Raw genomic sequence first — 23,145 nt, 5'->3', positions numbered from 1 at the left:
ATGAATGTACGTACAGTTCACATAAATCACTCACTCAGATTCTGATGAGTCGTTGTCAAGTGTTTTTGTCGCTACGCTCACTGACCCTCTGTTTAGATTATCCTGCCTAGTTCCACCCCCACGGCCTTCGCTGGGGGTGTGGCCTCGGGAGGAGGTGGAGTCTGGTGGGCTGACTGACTGCTGGTTGTGAATACAGTTGATGGCGTTTCTCTCAGCAATGGGCGACAGCTGCTGCTTCTTCAGAATTCCTGCAGGTCAGAGTCAAAAAAATCTAGATTTTTCATTAAATTTAGCCTAAATTCAAGGTTTTCACAACTGTACATAATTCTTTAAAAATAAATAAATAAAAAAGAGGTTTTTCATTAACTTTAGTCTAAAGTCAGTGTTTTCACAATTGTACAAAATGCTTAAAAAGGCATGAAAAACAATTCTTAAAAAAATATATTAAAAAACATTCTTCTAATGTAAAAAGTTTATTTCTAAATATGATTACTTTTTTCCTATAGCTCAAAAGAAAACTCTGTTCGAAAGAAAACTATTTTGCTACTCATTACAATATACTGTATATAAATTATGACAGAATTTTCATTTTTGTTTGAAGTATTCCTTTAAGATAGTTCAGTGTGTTACTAAGAAAGTCAAGCATGTTTATATTAGAAGGTGTTTGTTTGGACAAGACTGAACGAAAGTCCAATCCGTAGTTTGTTCTGACCTCTGTGCGGTTGTGTGTTTGGTAAATTAGGCGGCAGCAGCAGCAGCAGCAGGTTTTCTGTCCCACGAGTCTCTGTCCTGTCCTCGGCACCTCCTCCCGTCTCACTCTCCCATAATCCATCTAACAGACAGACAGCACAGACGTCAGAGAGACACGCTCACACAATCGATGTATTTCACTATCATTCAGTTTTATTAATGTAAACAAAAACTAAAGCCCGAAACATTCACTGACCAAGTATGTGAATGCAGATGCTTCTAGATACACAAACTACCCGTAATACATGTTGTGTTCTCAACGTTGCCACAAGGGGTGCTATAGTTCTCTTTCAGTTCAACTACTGTCATGGCAGAGCAAGAGTTTGAAGAGAATACTGCTAAACAACTACAAGTCTATATATTTATAGTAACTTACCAAAATAATAACACATCAGAACGCACATTAAGCATGTTCAACTGGGCGTTGGCAATCTGCGTTTACGTACTTGTATGTTTTGGCCTTAAATCTAAACAATTAATCGGAAAAGCTGAAGCTAAACAAATATATTTTTTGGCTCCAAAAGTAAATAAACAATTATAATGTTTTTCTCCGTTTTTCATATACAATACATTATAAAATTTAACATGCATTAATCTGATCCATTTTTTAAAAAATCACACAGAATAAAGCCATTTTTATGTGAAATTATATAATATTAATTGTTTTAAATTACAACGATAAACATAGAAATATCTCAGTTAACGTGTTAACTTTGTCACAAAACTAAAACTATCATAGAGAGAAAACTACGACAAAAAATCTCAAATGAACAAACTAAAAATAAACTAGAAATAAGAACTAAATTAAAAGTGTCAAACTCTATCGTACCTCGAGGATTCATATTGCCATTGGTGGCCAGATTTTCCCAGCATTCATCCTGCGGGATGTCGGCCTCGTCTTCCTCGCTGTCGGACGAGTGTGTGGACGCGTACGAGCCGCTCTGATCGTCTTCCAGCTCAGAAAGATCGCTGTCAGAGTCCGAGTCATGATCTAAACACAAACGCACACAGACGTTAAACAGAACTCACTAACATGAAGTGTGTGTTTGTGTTACTATAGTTACCGTCGATCTGCTCTTTGTTGTCTTTGAAGAGTGTGTTGTGTTCAGTCAAACTCAAGTGACTTCCATTCACATCGTCTCCACTAAACACAAAACATACAAACACTTTTACATTCATCTCATTCAAAGTGCATTCTGAGTGTACATTTATCAGGATATGTGTGTTTATATACCGCAGACTGAAGGGCATGTAGTTCTGGTGACTCTTGTTGCTTTGAGTTCCGTTCAGTGAAACACTCGATTCAGCAAACGGCAGATGATACAAACGACCGTCCATGTAGTTACTGTTACAGATAAACGCCTGACGAGAAACAGAGATACTGTTTATGAGAGTATTATTAACAAAAAACACAAAAATAAAAGGTTTCAAAAGAATAAAAACTGCAGCTATAATGCACATTTATTAGCTGGTTTTCTGCATTAATTGGTCATAAATTGTGATCTCATCTTCATCAAAGTCACAAGTATAAACAAACACAATGTGCTTAAGCTAACAACACACAAACAATTATAATCTTTCATGTCTTTATTGAACACGTCCCATTAAACATTCACAGTTCTGTGGAAATAGTAAGTGAACCCTTGTATTTAATAACTGGTCGATCGTCCTTTGGCAGTAATAACCTCAACCAAGTGTTTCCAGTAGCTGCGGATTAAACCTGCACAACGTTCAGAAGGAATTTTGGATCATTCTTCCTTACAGAACTGCTTCAACTCAGACATATTCTTATGATGTCTGGTGTGAACGGCTCTCTTGAGGTCATTCCACAGCATCTCTATTGGGTTAAGGTCTGGACTCTGACTGGGACACTCCAAAAGCTGATTTTCTTTAGTGTATTTACTTTGATGTTTAGGGTCATTGTCCTGCTGCATCACTCAACTTCTACTGAGCTTCAGCTGGCACACTGCCACCCTGACATTATCCTGCAGGATATCTTGATAAACTTGGGATTACATTTTTCCCTCGATGATGGCAAGCGGTCCAGGCCCTGAAGCAGTAAAGCAGCCCCAATCATGATGCTCTCTCCACCGTACTTCACCGTTGGGATGATGTTTTCATGTTGGTATGCGGTGCCCTTTTTATGCCATACGTAGTGCTGCGTGTTCTTCCCAAACAATTCAACCATAATTTCATCAGTCCACAAAACATTTACCCAGTAGTGTTGTGGAGTGTCAAGATGGTCTTTGGCAAACTTCAGGCGAGCAGCAATGTTTATGTTGGAAAGCAGCGGCTTCCTTCGTGATGTCCTGCCATGGACACCATACCTGTTTAATGTTTTCTGTATAGTAGACTCATGAACAGAGATGTTAACCAGTTCCAGTGATTCCTTCAAGTCTTTATCGGTCATTCTAGGTTTATTACTTCATTGAGCATTCTGCGGTGTTCCCTTTGAGTCATCTTGGCTGGACGGCCACTTCTAGAGAGAGTACCTATAGTACTAAATCATCTCCATTTATAGACAGTTTATCTCACTGTGGACAGATGAATATCTCAGCTCTTCCAGATAACTTTGTAACCCTTTCCAGCTTTATGCAAAGCATCAATTCTTGATTGTACAGTAGGTCTTCTGAGATCTCTTTTTTGTGAGGCATGATCCACGTCAGCAGATGCTTCTTGTGAATAGCAAACTCAAAATGTTTGAGTGCTTTTTATAAGTCAAAGTAGCTCTAACCCACACCTCCAATCAGAAGCCTGACTTGTATAGATCACAACAGTGTCTGTCCACTTTTTCAGTCATCTTGGTTTCGGAAGTATTTTTCCCATTTTTTTTTACTTCATAAAAGAGTTTTAAGCCATGAACCAAACCAACCAGCTCCGAGGTGAATCACAACATTACAAACTTTGATCTGAAGCAAAAAAGTATTTGAAAATCAGACAAAAAGACAAAGAAACAAGACTGTGTACTTAACATCTTTAATGAGGGAATGAACTACAATCCCATGAAGCATTGTGAATGATGTAATTCAATTAAAAACGAAAGACTGATTGAAGTTGTTGATTATAAGAATAGAAACAATATATTTTAATTTTATTGCAAAATATTCAGATATATAAAAATATATCAGTAGTTTGAGTGTAGCGACTCGATTGCGTCACTCAGTGTGTCATGGGTGTGGGTGGAGCTCTTGATGTGATTCTCTGATTGGTGGATCTCACTTTAGGATTATGGGTAGTGTAGTTCTTCACCAGGAATTCTGCTATAAAACACTATATTTTTAAAATAAAGTTTAAATAACGTGGACTGATGTCTTCAACAGAAGCATATACCATCAATTACCAACCTCAGAGCTCATGGTAGGTCTGTCTGTGTTTATAAGTTATTGTTAATAATCAATTCCCTTATGGAGAAAATTAATGGGATTTTTACTTCCAGAACTGTTGCGATCTCTGTTCTCTCTAAGAACTGTCCACACAGACAGGAAGGGGCCATCTGACTGACCGTGTTTACTTTTTTACACATTGTTTAAGGGCGAGTAAATCTGAAATCAGTTACTTCCACAAATATAGACTGAAGTGCAACAAAGACTAAATTCATATAATGTCACTTCAGTATCTGTAAAAGGCAATGACAACAAAGAAATTAAAATCTCACGTTGTTGCAACTAAGTGCTTCAAAAGAAACTCTGATGTCATGAACGTCACAAAATTTGTATTTTTGTAACTTTGAATCGTAAATGCCCAGAGTGAACATGTATATAAAGTATTGTTAAATATAGTAGCAAAGGCACATAAATAGCATATTTACTAAAGAATACTACAGTATTTTGATTTTATTTGATAAATAAGTTATTATTTTGAGTTGGCTGCTTTGAAACGATGTCTATGGTGAAAAGCGCTATACATTTACATTTATGCATTTGGCAGATGCTTTTATCCAAAGTGACTTAGTGCACTTATTACAAAGCTATACAAATAAATGAAAAAATCACGACGTATAAGTACAAATTAATTATATATGTTGATAAATCAAATTAATAGCATATATAAGGATTTGCTAATAATAATAATATTAATTAAAATTATAATGAACTGTATATAATAAATAGGCTATAATAATACAAATAATTCAAAGAAAGTACATTATTGTGGCAGACAAACAAAGTGCTGATCAGAAAATAAAAAAGTGGCTATAGAAGTCAATATATTGTTTTGTTTTTTCTATTTCATTTAACAGAAGGCTATCACTGACCTAAATGTGTGTTAATTGTTTTTACACATTATTTTTTATATAATTAATCACACTTAAGTCAACAGCCTCAATAAATACAAAAATAAACATTAAATGTAAGAGAAAGAGTGTTTGTTTGTGTGTGTGACTCACGGATGGTTTGTTTCTGATCATGTGATCGGGCCGTTTCTTGCTGCAGCAGTATCTCATGGCGTTTCGAGCTTCTTTATTAAACACCACGCGGAAGAAGAAGATGAATGGACCCTGGAAAACAAACGTGAATGCATTAAATCCGTTCAGATCACTCCGGTGCTGTACGTCTGATGACATCATAACCGCTGGTACCTGAATGCAGCTGAACCCGGCGAACAGATAATGAAAGAGAATGACGTCACTGTTGACTGAGAGCAGCGCGAGGAGACATGTGACTGTCACCAGGAACAACACCACACACGCCGTCCGCAGACCCGCCCTGCACACACACACACACGCATATTTTTTATTTATTTATTTTTTAATCGCCTTTTCTCCAAATTTGGAATGCCCAATTCCCACTACTTAGAAGGTCCTCTTGGTGGCGCGGTTACTCGCCTCAATCCGAGTGGCGGAGGACAAGTCTCAGTTGCCTCCGCTTCTGAGACCGTCAATCCGTGCATCTTATCACGTGACTCGTTGTGCATGACACCGCGGAGACTCACAGCATGTGGAGACTCATGCTACTCTCCACGATCCACACACAACTTACCACACGCCCCATTGAGAGCGAGAACCACTAATCACGACCACGAGGAGGTTACCCCATGTGACTGTACCCTCCCTAGCAACCAGGCCAATTTGGTTGCTTAGGAGACCCGGCTGGAGTCACTCAGCACGCCCTGGATTCAAACTCACGACTCCAGGGGTGATAGTCAGCGTCAATACTCGCTGAGATACTCAGGACCCACACAAGCATATTTTTAACCCATTTTCCTGGAAAAGAAAGACTTTTAAATTTGTATATCTGCTGATAATTTGATCAACTTTTACACTAACATAAAGACAGTACACTATCACTTACACTGATCAGCCACAACATTAAAACCACTGACAGGTGAAGTGAATAACATTTATTATCTCGTTACAGTGGCACCTGTCAAGGGGTGGGATATATTAGGCAGCAAGTGAACAGTCAGTTCTTGAATTTAATGTGTTGGAAGCAGGAAAAATGGGCAAGTGTAAGGAGCTGAGCGACTTTGATAAGGGCCAAATTGAGATGGTTAGATGACTGGGTCAGAGCATCTCCAAAACGGCAGGTCTTGTGGGGTGTTTCCGGTATGCAGTGGTTAGTACCTACCAAAAGTGGTCCAAGGAAGGACAACCGGTTAACCAGCGACAGGGTCATGGGCGCCCAAGGCTTATTGATGCGCGTGGGGATCGAAGGCTTGCCCGTGTGGTCTGATCCCACAGAAGAGCTACTGAAGGACAAATTACTGAAAAACTTAATGCTGGCCATGATAGAAAGGTGTCAGAACACACAGTGCATCGCAGCTTGCTGCGTATGGGGCTGCGTAGAACTGGACCATGGAGCAATGGAAGAAGGTGGACTGGTCTGATGAATCACGTTTTCTTTTAGATCATGTGGACGGCCAGGTGCATGTGCATCATTCACCTGGGGAAGAGATGGCAGCAGGATGCACTATGGGAAGAAGGCAGGCCGGTCGAGGCAGTGTGATGCTCTGGGCAATGTTCTGCTGGGTAACCTTGGGTCCTGGCATTCATGTGGATGTCACTTTGACACGTACCACCTACCTAAAGATTGTTGCAGACCACGTACACCCCTTCATGGCAACGGTATTCCCTGATGGCAGTGGTCTCTTTCAGCAGGATAATGAGCCCTGCAACACTGCGAAAATTGTTCAGGAATGGTTTAAGGAACATGACAAAGAGTTCAGAGTGTTGACTTGGCCTCCATATTCCCCAGATCTCAATCCAATTGAGCATCTGTGGGATGTGCTGGACCAACAAGTCCAATCCATGGAGGCCCCACCTCACAACTTACAGGATTTAAAGGATCTGCTGCTAACGTCTTGGTGCCAGATACCACAGGACACCTTCAGAGGTCTTGTGGAGTCCATGCCTCGACGGGTCGTTGACAGCATGAGGTGGACCTACACAATATTAGGCAGGTGGTTTTAATGTTGTGGCTGATCGGTGTAGATGACCTCAAAGCTAACAGACACAAACTAATGTTGATTTCATGGGGTCTGTCAGGATCTTATTTGTGTTTTCAGATAAATGTGACTCACTCTGGCGGCTCTCTCTTCTCGCAGCTCTTATGTCTGAGTGAACACGATGCTCTCGACGCCATGATGTACAGAAACACATTCATCTGAGACAAAACACACACATGGTTACATTCATACTGAACACACACTCTTTAATCTGAGATAAAACTTTAATTTAACAAAATGACACAATCACAGCCATTGACACAGCTAAACGTAAAGTAATAAAGAATTTGAAGGTAAATGCATGTAATAAGTACATGCAAACACAGAATGCAACAAAAGGGTCTGTGGTATGAAAACCATCATCAGTGAAGTAAATACTTGTATATTTTTAACATATATGTTAATTTACTCTATATGCTTTATGTACTAGTAGAATATGCTAACTGGAATGCAGCCGTACACTCATGGATTGTAAATACTCACAGATACGACAAATGCGATTGGTCCAGCGAAACTCCATATGAGAGTGTCGTACAGAGAGAGCCAACAGAAATCAGGATTACCGTAACCCTCCGGATCCAGTCCAACCGCAAGACCTGTAACACACACAATCAACACTTTCAATTAGACAAATACAGATAATCGGTTTGACCAATATTTTCTACTGATATTTACACTTACTATATTTACAATACCAATATTCACGTACTATACCGATCACATCATTCACACTTAATATACAGATATTCACACTTACTATTCCGACATTACTATGCCGATATTCACACTTAATTTACTTACTATACCGATATTCACACCTATACCGATATTCACACTTCACTTATTATACCGATATTCACACTTCACTTATTATACCGATATTCACATTTACTATTCCGATATTCACATTTCACTCACTATACCGATATTCACACTTCACTTATTATACCGATATTCACACTTACTATTCCAATATTCACATTTCATTCACTATACCGATATTCACACTTAATATACAGATATTCACACTTACCTTACCGATATTCACACATACTATTCCGACATTACTATGCCGATATTCACGCTTAATTTACTTACTATACCGATATTCACACTTCACTTACTATACCGATATTCACACTTCACTTACTATACCGATATTCATACTTACTATTCCAATATTCACATTTCACTCACTATACCGATATTCACACTTACTATTCAAATATTCACATTTCACTCACTATACCGATATTCACACTTACTATACCGATATTCACACTTACTATTCCAATATTCACATTTCACTCACTATACCGATATTCACACTTACTATACCGATATTCACACATACTATTCCGACATTACTATACCGATATTCACACCTATATCGATATTCACACTTCACTTATTATACCGATATTCACACTTACTATTCCAATATTCACATTTCACTTATATCGATATTCACACTTACTACACTGATATTCACACTTCACTCACTATAGCGATATTCACACTTAATAATAATATTACAATTTATTTTATATAGTGCCTTTAAATAGGCCTCAAGGTGCTTTACCTAGAAAGGAAAAAAAATACAGAGCTTAATACAAATAGAATAAACATGCATCTCGAAACAGTTAATGATAAAACACAGTAAATAAAATGATAATAATAAATTAATTGAAAACAATAGGATCAAATAAAAACCTCCCGGAAAAAATATGTTTTAAGATATGATTTAAATTCACTAAAAGACTGAACTTCTCTAAGTTCTGAGGGTAGGGAGTTCCATAGTTTCGGAGCATAAGAAGAGAAGGCACCGTCACCCATAGAGTGTAAACAAGTCTGAGAAACAGTTAAAAAACAGATTTTGAGGAGCGGAGATCGCGCTTTGGGGTGTATGGGGTTAAAAGCTCAGACAAATATTGGGAAACCAAACCATGCAAAACCTTGTAGTTAAGCATAATAATTTTAAAATCAACACGAAACCTGACAGGGAGCCAGTGCAAGGACTCCAAGATAGGAGTGATGTGATCACATGCCCTGGCCCTTGTCAGGATTCTGGCAGCCGAGTTTTGCACATATTGCAATTTATTTAATGTAGATTTTGAGACTCATTGCAATAATCAGTGCGAGAGAAGATGAAAGTACTGATCAGCTTTTCAGCCACAGAGAATGATAACATAGGGCGCAGTCTTGCAATGTTTCTGAGATGATAAAAGGATGTTTTAACAGTACTTTTTACAAGAGGATCAAATGACAAATTTGTGTCAAATATAAAACCTAGATTTTTCATTTTTGTTTGAAACTCCAAAACTGAGTCCTCAATGGACAGAGTAAAGGAGCCAGCCTTATGGAGCTGGTGAGGAGATCCAATAAGCATAACCTCTGTATTATTACTGTTAAGACAAAGCAAATGTTGAGCCATTCAAGTTTTTATCTCAGAAATGCAGTTTGAAAAAAGTCGTCTGCCAACTTTTCACCAGGTCTAGAATGAATGTATATCTGTGTGTCGTCTGCGTAGAAATGATCATTAAGACCCAGTGATCTTAAAATCTTACCAAGAGGAAAAATATAAATACTAAAAAGTCAAGGGCCCAAAATTGAAGGATTTGGATTTGAATAGACTAGTCAGTAGAGGATCAGCTATGCTAGTGGTAGCTTTTATACGTGATACCTCATTACTTAGAGTAACATGGGCGAGTTAAGAAATGAGAGTGTGCCGGAGAAACAAGACAGGCTGAGACAGATGTGGTAGCAAGAACAGTGTCTATCTTAGTGCTAAAAAAGTCTGAAAACATCTTACAACGTGGAGGTGATGCAGTCAAGGTGGTGGAACAATTACATTTGAGCAGTCTATTAATAGTATCATTTACAGTTATTGCAGAAAAATAACAGGGTCTGGCAGATTTGATTTCTTCTTTATAATCATGCAAGTTGTCTTTCCAAGCCTGGTAATATACGTTCAGGCCAGAAAGATGCCACTTTTGCTCCATTTTACGACAAGCAGCCTTCATTAAGCACAGATTGTCATTATACCAGGGAGCAGAACACAAAGAAGAGATAGTCCGTGATTTCAGTGGAGCAAATCTTGTTTTCAAGAAGATCAGAAGAAGAAAAACAACTTAAAGAAGAAACAACAGAGTTTGTAAAAGCGTGCGTTAAATAACACCCGTTTTAACCAGACTCTGAGACAGAGAAGACGACGGGTAACCTTCCAGATATGGAAGTGATGACAAATTGTTAAAATCAATGCCAGTATAAAACAGTCTTTTGGCTTTCTGCCGAAACTATGGAATAGAGATGGCAGTCGAAGACGAAGAGACAAAACTGCGTCTTGAACTGCAATGCATGTAGCGTTTTGGACGCAATATTCCATTATTTTGACAAAGTTTATGAGTGCCTTTCGGTAAATAATAGTTCCATTTTAAATTCAGTAGCTGCCATGCAGTGTACCTTAAAGCCATGAAAGGACCCACATCCACAGTAGCCTAAAAGAGATGTAAATCCTGGGCAAGGCGACAGCAGGGTTGACTCCACCATAGGAAGCTCACAGATAATAACAGCAGTCCAAAGATTAAAAGGTAATCCCACATCACAACGAAGAATAAATAAAGTAGTGCTCAGATTATAAAAACGTAAAACTTTGAGGCACAGAAAATCCATGCTACCAGTAAAATAAATAAATAAACATTTAAATGGTGAGAGGAGAGGCAGCCAAACGTGTCAACGTTCCCTATCAACCGAATATACTTACTATACCGATATTCACACTTAATATACTTACTATACACACTTCGCTTACTATACCGATATACTATACCAATATTCACACTTCACTTATTATACCGATATTTACACTTAATATTCCGATATTCACACTTACTATACCGATATTCACACTTACTATACCGATATTCACACTTACTATTCCAATATTCACACTTATTGTAACAATAGTCACTTACTGTACTGATATTCACACTTACTATACTGATATTCACACTTACTGTACCAATAATCACACTTACTATAACGATATTCACACTTACTATAACGATATTCACACTTACTATAACGATATTCACAATTACTATACCGATATTTACACTTACTATACCGATGTTCACATTATACTGATATTCACACTTACTTGTATACTTAATCAGTTATCGATTCTTTAATATCGAGTCTAACATTTAAATGGTGGCATTTGGCATTGTAGTTTAACAGTCAGCCAAAACATAGATGAAAATACATTTGTGACCATTTGGATTGCAAAAATAATAATAAAATATTTTAAAAAAAAATGTTTGCACGTCAGTTATTCGACATTTAAACTGAGAAATAAAAGGTCTTTTTATTGGTCGAAAACAAAGAATTATCATACAATCTCTACTTTAAATCATGTTGACATGACATCATGTTGTGTGTTTGTACCTGTGATGAATGCTGGGATGCCCCAGCCAATCAGATAATAGAATCTCATAGGTCCGTAGTTGATGTCTCGGAGTTCACTCAACATACGATAGACGTGCAGACCTTCCAGAAACAACCATGAGAACACACACAGCCAGAAGAAATGCAGCAGGATAGCCATCCCTGTACACAAGAACTACACACACATACACACACAGAAATCAGAGGAAAATACCAACACACTCGTCTCATTAATGGATTTCATTTAATATTTAGTTTTAAAACTGATTGTGAAACTAATGACATTCTGTAGAAAAACTTCACGGCCAAAGAAAAGCACTTTAAAATCAGAAAAATATTCATGATGCTTAATTTTATATCACCAGTAGGGCTGGATAAAAATATAGATTTTCAGATTAATCCATATCTTCATTGATCATGATATTGATTCTTAAAATCCCAGGATAGATCTTTTAAAGTACCAATGCAATGATTTTAAATGAACTGATGTATCGGCCACCAATATTTATCAGCCATCTATTGACCAAATTAAAACCATTGGAATATCGTTCAGAAGCACGAAAAGTGCTGATATAAAAAAACAATGGTAAATTTATAATTAATTGCATAAATTTATTACAAGTTTATAAGTATATAATATAAAAAAACACCAAAATAAATTCAAAATAGTAATGCAGGACGATATGCAAAATATGATTTTGTCATGTTCTCTCATAATATGTAAAATGTGAATTATATTGTGTAAAGCTGCAAAATCAGATGTGCACTTTTTTAAATCATGTTATATATATATATATATATATATATATATATATATATATATATATATATATATATATATTTTTTTTTTTATCATGTATTTATCTGTCATTGAGGTTCTTAAGTTTGGCCTGTCATGTGTTCAACAGAAGTAGTAAGTGTGAATATTGGTATAGTAATTGTGAATATCAGTATCATAAGTGCGAATATCAGTCTAAGTGTGAATATCTGTATATTTAGTGTGCATTTCTGTATAGTTAGTATGTATATCAGTATAGTAAGTGTGAATTTCAGTATAGTAAGTGTGAATATTGGAATAGTAAGTGTGAATATCAGTATAATTAGTGTGAATATCGGTATAGTAATTGCGAATATCAGTCTAAGTGTGAATATTGGAATAGTAAGTGTGAATATCTGTATATTTAGTGTGAATTTCAGTATAGTTAGTATGTATATCAGTATAGTAAGTGTGAATATCAGTATAGTAAGTGTGAATATCGGTATAGTAATTGTGAATATCAGTATAATAAGTGTGAATATTGGAATATTAAGTGTGAATATCGGTATAGTAATTGTGAATGTTAGTATAATAAGTGTGAATATTGGAATAGTAAGTGTGAATATCGGTATAGTAATTGTGAATGTTAGTATAATAAGTGTGAATATTGGAATAGTAAGTGTGAATATCGGTATAGTAATTGTGAATGTTAGTATAATTAGTGTGAATTTCAGTATAGTAAGTGTGAATATCAGTATAGTAAGTGTGAATATCGGTATAGTAATTGTGAATATCAGTATAATAAGTGTGAATATCGGTATAGTAATTGTGAATGTTAATATAATAAGTGTGAATATTGGAATAGTAAGTGTGAATATCAATATAATTAGTGTGAATTTCAGTATAGTATGTGTGAATATCAGTGTAGTGAGAGTGAATATCGGTGTAGTGAGAGTGAATATCGGTATAGTGCGTGTGAATACCAGTATAGTGAGTGTGAATTTCAGTGTAATAAGTGTGAATATTGGTATAGCACATGTAAATATCATTGTAGTAAGTGTGAATTTCAGTATAGTATGTGTGAATATCAGTGTAGTGAGTGTGAATATCGGTACCATAAGTGTGAATATCAGTGTAGTGAGTGTGAATATCGGTACCATAAGTGTGAATATCAGTGTAGTGAGTGTGAATATCGGTGTAGTGAGAGCGAATATCGGTGTAGTGAGAGTGAATATCGGTGTAGTGCGTGTGAATTTCAGTGTAATAAGTGTGAATATCGGTATAGCACATGTAAATATCATTGTAGTAAGTGTGAATTTCAGTATAGTATGTGTGAATATCGGTATCATAAGTGTGAATATCAGTGTAGTGAGTGTGAATATCGGTGTAGTGAGGGTGAATATCGGTGTAGTGAGTGTGAATATCGGTGTAGTGAGAGCGAATATCGGTGTAGTGAGAGCGAATATCGGTGTAGTGAGAGCGAATATCGGTGTAGTGCGTGTGAATACCAGTATAGTGAGTGTGAATTTCAGTGTAATAAGTGTGAATATCGGTATAGCACATGTAAATATCATTGTAGTAAGTGTGAATTTCAGTATAGTATGTGTGAATATCGGTATCATGAGTGTGAATATCGGTGTAGTGAGAGTGAATATCGGTGTAGTGAGGGTGAATATCGGTGTAGTGAGGGTGAATATCGGTGTAGTGAGGGTGAATATCGGTGTAGTGAGGGTGAATATCGGTGTAGTGAGGGTGAATATCGGTGTAGTGAGGGTGAATATCGGTGTAGTGAGGGTGAATATCGGTGTAGTGAGTGTGAATATCAGTGTAGTGTGAGTGAATATTGGTATAGTGCGTGAATATCAGTATAGTGCGTGAATATCGGTATAGTGCGTGAATATCGGTATAGTGAGTGTGAATTTCAGTGTAGTAAGTGTAAATATCGGTATAGCATGTGTAAATATCAGTGAAGTGTGAATATCGGTATAGTATGTGAGAATATCGGTATAGTACGTGTGAATATCAGTATAGTGAATGTGAATTTCAGTATAGTAAGTGTGAATATCGGTATAGTACATGTGAATATCGGCATAGTAAGTCAAATAAAGTGATTAAGTGGCAAGATACCGGTATCGGCCTATAATTTTGGATAAAATCAAGCCCTATTTTGTTTTATTATATTTCATGTGTTGTTTAATGTAATTATCATTACCAGGAACTGAATTGAATTGAGTGACAGTGTGTGTGTGTTACCGGGTTGTCGGCCTGGTTGATGCCGAAGATGAAGAGGATCTGTGCAATGAAGAGCGCGGCTGAGCTGTTGTTGATGATGCTGGTCTTGTTGCTGCTCATGTAGCGCAGACACATGAGGAAGATGATCGTGATGAAGAGGAAGCCCAGAGTCACACCTACTGAACACCACGTCACCACTTTCACTGGCAGAATCTCTCCGTTCTGAACACACACAACGTTACAGTCATCACCAGAGTCACCATTAACAGATTTACATAATTCTCTCGGGAAACACGTGTCACCTCTCTGTGCGAGACATCCATGAGTACAGCGAAGCTGGTCATATGATAACACTGACAGCTGATGTGTGTTCTGTTCCTGAAGACCACTTCACAACCTTTAGAAGACCAGCCGCCCGGACTGCCAGCACTGCACACACACACATTAAACATGTGTCAGATGTGTCACCAGTTTAAATCAGTACATGTGTGTGTTTGTAGTGTGTACTCACACTATAGAATGGTTCCAGAACACACAGATGGGTTTAGAGCGCTCCTCAGTGGTGACGAGGCGGAACTGCACTGTGATTGGTTTATCCAGCGTGTGCTGCAGTAACTCCTCATTATCATGAACTGTTATACTGACCACTGGTGTGTTAATGACTGGACGCTTCGGCATTCTGAACACACACATACAAACATCAATAAAACCATTTATATGACATTTACTAAGAGTCTAGTCTCATCTCGTCTCACCTGAGGCTCCTCTTGTCCGTGTTGTATCGCTCTGGTAACAGCATCGCTAGACTGTGGAATATAATAACGCTGGCAATGGCGTCATGTTCGCTGTCGTCCGAGTGACGTCTTTTGCAATTGGCCGTGTGATTTCTGCCGGACTCTGAGATTGGCTCGCTGTGATGCCGATGACCTTTGCCCTCAGGGCCGGGGATGAACAGAGAGTCGGGGAGAGTGACAGCCGTCTCCAGGTCGAGTGGGCGTGGCCCACGGAGAGACTCGTAACGTGGCAGTTTTGCTCCGGCGAAATTCATCTTCTCCAAACGATCAATAGAAATCACTGCAACACAAATGCACAACTAAATATACAAATACCAGACGGACACTACTCTGTTAAAAGCATTTTTGTTAGGGCTTTCAATTTAACACGTTCATTTAGTGCAGGGATGGGCAACTTTGAAGGTGGCGTGGGCCAAATTTTTTTCTCCTTTCAACCAAGGGGCCGGATTACAAATACGCACTATATAACAATGTTCACCCCCTTACTCAATTTCCTCATTATTGTGGCTAATCTATGCATGACTAATACAATGTGCTTTTAAAAATTTTGTTCCCTATATTAACATTTTTATATAACAATAGTTATAAAAACTAATATAATTATATTGTAACCTGCATTATTACTAAAACATGCAGTTCACATGTACAAATTCATGTTCAATTGACAAGCAATATACTTTAAACTTACATTTTCAAGAAAACAGCTTATAGGTATTATAGGTTAAAATCTATATATTATCATCAATAACAATACTGGATACAAGAACATAACATTTCAGTGCATTAATACAAAACATTTCAGCACCACACACGCACAGAGTGAACAGCCCCGTGCGTCAGAGAACACTCTCTCTATTCGCAAGACTTTTCAACAATCAGACAGGCATCCCAATAGCGCATTTCTTTAAAGTTTCTCCCTCTGACAACAACTTTGTTTTTGTAAGCACGAGCGAAACAGAATTAGATGTCTTTGGTGATTCTCATGCTGTCATGGATTTCTAACATCTGTGAGGAGAGCAGCTCTGGTGTACGTATCTCTCATACCATACGCCTCTTTGATCACTTCATCAATGGTGTTTTTGCGAATTAAATTGAAATCTTTAATGACAGATTTTGTATCCAGGCAAACAAAAGACATGTGTTCCCCTGCATACATTAACGTTAGTGCGCACTAGCTCGCTGACAATCTGAGCTCAGTTTACCTTATAAATGATGAACAAATGTTAGAAGTTGCATGCTACAGTGATCAGCAGGTCAGCTAAGAACAAGCGACCTCTTCTGGTCAATAGTTGTAATAACATCATAGCCTGAATGAAATCTTTACATTATCCCTTTTTCGAAGAACTAAAATCAATCCTCAGTCTTGTCTGATGGGCCGTATTCAACGATACAGGGCTGCCAGTTGCCCATCCCTGATTTTGTGAGATTAATTATATATATATATAAAAATAAAAACAAAAAATATTTTTTGTTAAAATAATGTACCACCTGGATGTGTCAGTAGTGGGCAGTCAGCTGTAACTCCAGCTGTACAGACAACATGCCTCGTCAAACTAACGAGAGCAGCGCAGCTTTCCACAGATGACACGCTTTTACGCTCAATGACAGCTGGACCGAGCACATCAAACTGAGATGCGTTTTTCAACTATATTTAACTTAAAATAGCATTCTAAAACAGAGCGCTCATGACTAGAGATGCTGAAAACTAGTGAAATGCGACACAACCAAAGCGAGATGCCCCACAAATTGTCAATCTGACACATGAGTAAACAGACCAACAAATATAAATAAATAAATTAAATAAAAAAATACAAAAATAACGCAGAGGGATGTAGGCCTATAATAGGATAATGTTTAATGATATGGAAATAAAACAAAACAATATTTTAACTTTTAAAGCCACTTTTTGTATTGTCTAAATTGTCTATATTACAGTATATTATATATATTTATTTTAATTATTATATACAAGATTACCTTTATTTGGGGGCCCAAAAAATAATGCAAAAAAAAAATTGTATTTGATTGTATCTACGTTTTTTTTATTTTTTTTATTTCAGAGTTCTCACCCTTTTTGACAAATTAATTTCCATGACTTTTCTAGAGCTTGAAAACACAGTTTTAATATGATCTGATATTTCCAGGTTGTCCATGACTGTGAGAACCCTGTTGATGGTTTTGTTGATAATAAATAAAGTTTTGCCGCACTGTAATGTAGATTAGGCATCAGGATCGCAATAAAGCGACAAGTGACATATCTTTTTTCTGTTTTAAAATTTTTACGAGACAAAGACTTTTGTGATTGTGTACTCACCGATGTTGGGTGTTACAATAGTAAACGGGCTCAGGTAAGTCTTCCTCATGTTCTGCGCTAGAGTGTTTGTATACTCCTCAAACTGTCGCAGTAGTGTCGCCGTGCCACCGTCCGTCTGCTGAATGAGCTCCCAGTGCCCACGTGTGCCCGCTGACAGGATGGCACTGCCCACATGCATCAGGTGCTGCAACAGCGACCAGTCAGATAGAATACACAGAGATGAGGAACATTACTTTGAACCAACTCATTTAACGTAGTTCAACGAGTATTAAGAACATTACTCTTAAATGTGAAACTGTGTGTACCTCGTTAAACAGCACGTCCTGTGTGGCGGTCAGATTAAATCCGTGCTGGTCGCTCTCGTGTTGCAGTATGGAGTGCATCACATGATACGCTATTTTCACGTCACTGCCGTAAAACTCTTTGGTGTTCTGTGTGGCATTAAACAGGAGCGCTGTGTTCCGCTGCAAATTACTGGAGTCCATCAGAGACACGTTACGCATCAAACGCTCCGACTGAAAACACGAAATCCCATTAAAGCAACAGATAATGAACTAAAACCCCTGGAGTGATCGATTGATGAGTGCTCACCAGTGTCTTGAGTTTACTGAAGCTCACAGACGTGCAGTTAAAGAGGTTTGGAGAGAGCCAGCCCTTGTGTTCATCACAGTGACGAATCGCCGTTCCTGCACAAACACAATTACAGTACTGTTATATCACACTAGATAAAACACTGATACAATCATTTTGTTGAAATTTGCCAGATGAACTTCTGATAATCATCTGTTTTTTAGTTTAAAAATACATATTGCTGTTAAAACTTTAAAGGAAATTACTTTAAAAACCTGTGTCAAATATTATAGTATGCAACTAGTGTTTTAAAGGCACGATTTATTAAAGTTGTTTTTTTCTTCAATAAAATTATATACAAAATTTTAATCAAGCACAAGTTGCTTATATTCAGCAAATACTCATTTTAAAATATCAGTAATAATATAATCATTACTGTCACTTTTACTTCATTAAAATAAGCTGTCATTTATCCCAAAATAAGAGTCATTTGTCACGCAGCCTTTTTTTACCACTTGGTAACAGCTTTTTAATTTCCCGTCCACTTCTAAATGAAAAAATACTGTTAAATTTATGTTACATTTTTATGTTAAAATTACGTTACATCTATATGCATGCAAGCACCTGTAACAACTCTTTTAAATCACATATAAAGGCATTTCCTTTCAACTTCTAAAGTTAAATTTACGTTAAAGTTTGACGTTAAAATTACGTTGTCTAAATGAGTGTTAACACTTGTAAAAGGCCTTTTAAAATCGCATTTTAATTTCCTGTCAACTGCTAAGTGAATAAAATACTGTTAAATATATAGTGAATGTTCATATTAAAATTACAAAGTCTAAATGTCACATTTAATCAAAACTTTATTCATACCGATGGATCCTTTAGGACAGGAAACAGCAGCTGGTAAACCAAACTTAGTCCTGGGCCACCAAATACCTGCTTCAATCGCTTGAGGACAGCTGTTGTAACTCACTGTAACAACCAGACAACATACATGAAACATACAAGTGCTGTTTTATGAATATAACAGTGTGACATTAATCACGTGTGTGTTGAACTCTGACCTTCACAGCCGTTGGACGAGACCTCTGCAAACGGGTTATCACAGCGGTCACACTGACGACCTATGACCCCCGGCTTACACTGACACTGACCGCTGTCACGGTCACACACCCGAGAAAATGAACCGACGGAGTAACAGTCACACAGCAGACAAACGTCACTGCCCAGCGGACGAAAGTGATTATCCTGTAAACACAGAGAAATGTCACGTTGTCGAGCACTTACAGTTTTCACACAGTAAACACTGAAGCACTGCTTTAATATGTGAGTTTGATGCAGTAAATGTGACACATTATCTACAGTGTGTTTTACCTTGCAGCGACACTCGCCGCTCGTCTTGTTACAGTCAGAATCGAAGCCTTTAGCAGTTTCACAGTTACATGGACCGCACGACTTCTCACCCCACCAGCCACGAGGACACGGCAGATCCGTCCTAACACACACACACACACACACACGTACGTTAGTACACACATCAGTTGAATTGAGCAGAAATTCTTGAGTGAAATAGGAAATTGTTTGTACTTTTTCTCGCAGTACTGGCCAAAATAGTTGCTGGGACAATTGCACATGTATCCGTGGGCAGAGCTTGACTTCCTGTTGCATGATGATTGGTGCTCACAGGGATTAAGAGCACAGGCATCGGTACAATTTTTGCCATAGTAACCTGTTTAGAAAAATAAATACAGAAACATGTGCATGTACACATGATGTATAGACAAATACTTTATATATTATACTGTATGTATATATTCACCCTTTACACAAATATACAGTATATATCTTTATCACCATATATATATATATATATATATATATATGCTGTATACTCAAACATACAGTGTATATGTATATCACACTATATGTATCACTATATATACACACTGTACACACAAACATACAATATATATCTTTATCGTACTATATGCATCACTATATGTACTGTGTATACAGTATATATCTATTTCACTTTATATGTATCCCAATATATATGCTGTATACTCAAATATATACAGTTATATGTATATTAAACTATATGTATCACTATATAAACAGCGCATACACAAATATAAAGTATATATGTATATCACCCTATTTGTATCCCTGTATGTGTGTGTGTGTGTGTGTGTGTGTGTATATATATATATTATACGCTGTACACACATATATAGATATATTTATCACCTTATATGTATCCCTTTATATACACACACTGTACACACAAACAATATATATCTTTATCGTACTATATTTATCCCTATATATATGCTGTATATTCAAATATACATTATGTATATCACACTATATGTATCCCTATATATACGCTGTATATTCAAATATACATTATGTATATCACACTATATGTATCCCTATATATACGCTGTATATTCAAATATACATTATGTATATCACACTATATGTATCCCTATATATACGCTGTATATTCAAATATACATTATGTATATCACACTATATGTATCCCTATATATACGCTGTATATTCAAATATACATTATGTATATCACACTATATGTATCCCTATATATACGCTGTATATTAAAATATACATTATGTATATCACACTATATGTATCCCTATATATATGCTGTATATTCAAATATACATTATGTATATCACACTATATGTATCCCTATATATATGCTGTATATTCAAATATACATTATGTATATCACACTATATGTATCACTATATATATGCTGTATATTCAAATATACATTATGTATATCACACTATATGTATCACTATATATACACACGTTGTCCACACAAATATACAATATATATTAATATCACCCTATATGTATCACTATATATACAGTGTGCACTCAAATATATATCTTGAATAAACACAGTATATATGTACTGTATATCATACTATATGTATCACTATATATAAACACACTCACCGGTGTGACAGCTGCATGAATACGTGTCCCAGTTTTTGTGGCAGTAGCTGTGTTGCGGGCACGGGTTCGATCTGCAGGGGTCCGGCAGACTACAGCCCGACTCAACGTTCACAACATGAGCATGAGGCATGCTGGGAAATACTGGACTGGAGGAGTACTCGCCCAAACGCAAACCCTGTACACAACACACACAGACAGGAACAGGGAGTGTTTACTTCCCCATACAAGTGACATTCTCAAGAGATAAAAATGATTCTTTAAAACTGTATTTTGTATCTTTTGAGGTAGGCTTTGTGTTAGTCTGTAATAATATATTCTCATTTAACTAGATAAATGTACCTGAACACATCCTCTGAATCCATTGATCACTTTATTCTTTCCTTCGATGATGCCACCAACACTGAGAGACTTCAATTGAACTCCCTTTAACTTAGAGTTCAACTCCATAGATGACTACACACACACACACATGTTTAAAATAATTTGAGCGACACGTCAACTTGTGCTTCAAATAATAGCTTGACTTTGTGAAAGAACTATCGGTGTGTCATTATCCATTATCAGATATAATGTGTCTCACCGTGTACAGGCCATGGTCGAGCGTCAGTACGGCTCCGATCGCACCCGCTGCAGGTCTGAACTCTAACAGCAAGTGATGCCACTGACCGTCATCCACTGTGACATCATCAACACGAGACACTGTAGAGTCCTCGCCGCGCTGCACTGACATCACCACACAACCCTCACGCAACTGACAGAGAAACAGAGCAGTCAGAAGATTTCTGATAAAACCAGAATTGTAGTTTGGTGTCTTTAAGTTGTATTGAACACGGAATATTCCGAGTTCAAGTTTGTGTTCGTCTGTGGTCATTATAATTAGCTTTATTTAAAAACAACAGAAGTCAGTGATGTATGTGTGTGTACCTGTATTGTGATGTTGTGTTGTTGTACAGAGCTCATGTGTAGGATTGTCGCTCTCAGTTGTCGTGTCCAAAACATGAACTCCAGGTGCCACGGAACCGTTAGCGTGACAGCCAGATTACTCCACGACAACACACTGCTTTCCTTGAAGCGCAGCGGGTTCGGCATCACTACAAGAGACAGAGAGAGAGATCATGATTAGTCACTCAACTGTTAATAATCAAGTTATTATAGATTGTTGAGAATTGTATGAAATCAGAGAGTACTGGTTCTCACCTTTCTCGCAGTTGCGTCCTCCGAACCCCAGGGGGCATTCACAGCTGAACGAGCCCCACAGATTCACACATGTGCCACCGTTCAGACAAGGGTTGTTATTGCAGAAGTGACGTTTAGCGGAGCATCCTGGGAACAGTGACATCATCAACACTCATAAATCACTGCAGAATTTACAATAACAATGTAATGACACACAACAAGTTTCCAGTGACGCTATATGTCGTAATTTGTCTGTCCACACTGATCGCGAAACTGCAGTGCAAGTTACAATCGCTGCCAATCGTAACTCGTAATTTGATGTTTAACGTTCAGTTATTAGGAGCGGGATTCTGAACCAATGAGATTTCACAGTGGGTGGAGCTAAGTGATTTTTATCCAGTGTAATTTTCGTAATATTTTCGTTAACAGTATTTTTAAATTTAAATTACTTATTGCTAACACTTACAATAAGGTTGTATTCATTAACATTAGTTAACGAACAATGAACATACAGCATTTATTATTTTTGGTTAATGTTAATTTCAACATATACTAATTCGTTATTAAAATGAAAAGTTGTATATGTTAACATTAGTTAATGCACTATAACTAACATGAACAAACAATAAAAACCAAATATTTTCATAAATTAATATTTACCAAGATTAATAAAA

The 23,145-nt window shown here is 37.1% G+C and overlaps 1 protein-coding gene across 1 annotated transcript in view; it reads right to left on the bottom strand.

The window, feature by feature from the left end:
- The window catches only part of LOC127437940 (cadherin EGF LAG seven-pass G-type receptor 2-like), a 59,460-nt gene that overhangs the window by 1,687 nt on the left and 34,628 nt on the right, over positions 1–23,145 (bottom strand). Inside the window, 26 exon segments of the mRNA XM_051693111.1 lie at positions 35–248; positions 713–832; positions 1,580–1,741; positions 1,815–1,894; positions 1,985–2,112; positions 5,135–5,245; positions 5,327–5,453; positions 7,267–7,349; positions 7,675–7,787; positions 11,638–11,812; positions 14,648–14,848; positions 14,929–15,055; positions 15,138–15,305; positions 15,382–15,700; positions 17,735–17,918; positions 18,040–18,249; positions 18,326–18,420; positions 19,178–19,279; positions 19,372–19,555; positions 19,682–19,802; positions 19,895–20,036; positions 21,296–21,470; positions 21,635–21,748; positions 21,876–22,046; positions 22,220–22,386; positions 22,493–22,618. Coding sequence (XP_051549071.1) covers positions 35–248; positions 713–832; positions 1,580–1,741; positions 1,815–1,894; positions 1,985–2,112; positions 5,135–5,245; positions 5,327–5,453; positions 7,267–7,349; positions 7,675–7,787; positions 11,638–11,812; positions 14,648–14,848; positions 14,929–15,055; positions 15,138–15,305; positions 15,382–15,700; positions 17,735–17,918; positions 18,040–18,249; positions 18,326–18,420; positions 19,178–19,279; positions 19,372–19,555; positions 19,682–19,802; positions 19,895–20,036; positions 21,296–21,470; positions 21,635–21,748; positions 21,876–22,046; positions 22,220–22,386; positions 22,493–22,618 — 3,919 coding nt within the window.

The sequence above is a fragment of the Myxocyprinus asiaticus genome, chromosome 49, assembly GCF_019703515.2.
Source record: "Myxocyprinus asiaticus isolate MX2 ecotype Aquarium Trade chromosome 49, UBuf_Myxa_2, whole genome shotgun sequence".
Lineage (NCBI taxonomy): Eukaryota > Metazoa > Chordata > Actinopteri > Cypriniformes > Catostomidae > Myxocyprinus > Myxocyprinus asiaticus.
Note: the sequence above shows the minus strand (reverse complement) of the source record. Positions and strands in the feature narration are given on the sequence as shown.